Source organism: Malurus melanocephalus, unplaced genomic scaffold (assembly GCF_030028575.1).
Source record: "Malurus melanocephalus ecotype Western Australia unplaced genomic scaffold, MMel_1.1 scaffold_7846, whole genome shotgun sequence".
NCBI lineage: Eukaryota > Metazoa > Chordata > Aves > Passeriformes > Maluridae > Malurus > Malurus melanocephalus.
In genome coordinates this window covers 1-1,188 of record NW_026631076.1, presented here as the reverse complement: position 1 = coordinate 1,188, position 1,188 = coordinate 1, and the positions used below count along the sequence as shown (strand labels likewise).

Sequence of the window (1,188 nt, the reverse complement as noted above, 5' to 3'; positions counted from 1 at the left end):
CCCTGCGGCTCCGGGGTCTGTCCCACCCCTTCACTGCGGTTCAGCTCCATTTCCACTGGGGCCGGCCGGGCCGGGCTGCGGGCGCTGAGCACCTGCTGGACGGGCACCGCGCCCCCGCTGAGGTACCAAATGGGTCTGGGGGCAGCAAACGGCTGAGGAACGGAGCATGGGAACGGGCCCGGGGCCAGGAAACGGCACGGGAATGTGTGGGAAATGGTTGTGGGAAATGGTTGTGGGAAATGGTTGTGGGAAATGGTTGTGGGAAGGGGTGTCAGTGTGGGAAACAGCACGGGAACAGGGTGGGAAATGGGTTTGCACTGCAGGAATTTGCTGCAGGGAATGGGAAAGGGGCCCTGGTGAGGGAAATGGATCCAGGAATGGGATGGGGTGCAGGAAGGGGATGGGGTGCAGGAGGGGGAGTGGGAGCAGGTCCAGGAATGGGGGGCAGCTCCGGGCACTGCGAGAGGCTCAGGATGGGAGCTGGGGCAGGGATGGGGGTCCCTGGGTTGGGGGGCTCAGGGGGTCTCTGCTGTGCCGCAGATGCACGTGGTGCATTTCGATGCCGAGCGTTTCCCCGATGCCGGCGCGGCGCAGCAGCACCCGGGCGGGCTGGCGGTGCTCGGTGTCCTCCTGGAGGTACGGACCCCACACCCCCCTGGATCCCCAAACCCCTCACTGACCCCCAATCACTCCTGGAGGTTCAGACCCCACACCCCCCGGCTCCCCAAACCCCTCACTGACCCCTCACCCCATCACTCCTGGGGGTACAGACCCCAACCCCGGGCTCCCCAAACCCCTCACCCCATTGCTCCTGGGGGTACAGACCCCACACCCCCGGGCTCCCCAAACCCCTCACTGACCCCCCATCCCCCCCAGGTGGGCGATGACCCCCACCCCGCCTACAACAACATCCTGAGGCACCTCGGCAGCATCCGCTACGCAGGTGAGGAGAGGCAGGGGTGGCGTGGGGACACGGGGGGACACCTCAGATCCCCCTCTGGCACCCCCAAATGCTGTCTGTCCCCACAGGGCAGAGCGTGGCCATCCCCACATTCAGCATCCGGGAGCTGCTGCCGGTGCAGCTGGAGCGTTATTACCGCTACAACGGCTCCCTGACCACCCCTCCCTGCTCAGAGAGCGTGATCTGGAGCCTCTTCCCCCAGCCCGTCCGCATCAGCCAGGCCCAGG

The 1,188-nt window shown here is 66.5% G+C and overlaps 1 protein-coding gene across 1 annotated transcript; it reads left to right on the top strand.

The window, feature by feature from the left end:
* Nucleotides 1-6: 6 nt before the first annotated feature.
* Nucleotides 7-1,181, top strand: LOC130588617 (carbonic anhydrase 14-like; the record flags this gene model as incomplete). Its single annotated transcript, XM_057389521.1, has 4 exons — nucleotides 7-122; nucleotides 541-636; nucleotides 877-943; nucleotides 1,030-1,181. Coding segments are annotated over exons 2-4 (315 nt in total), but the record flags the coding sequence as incomplete, so codon positions are not given.
* Nucleotides 1,182-1,188: the final 7 nt, after the last annotated feature.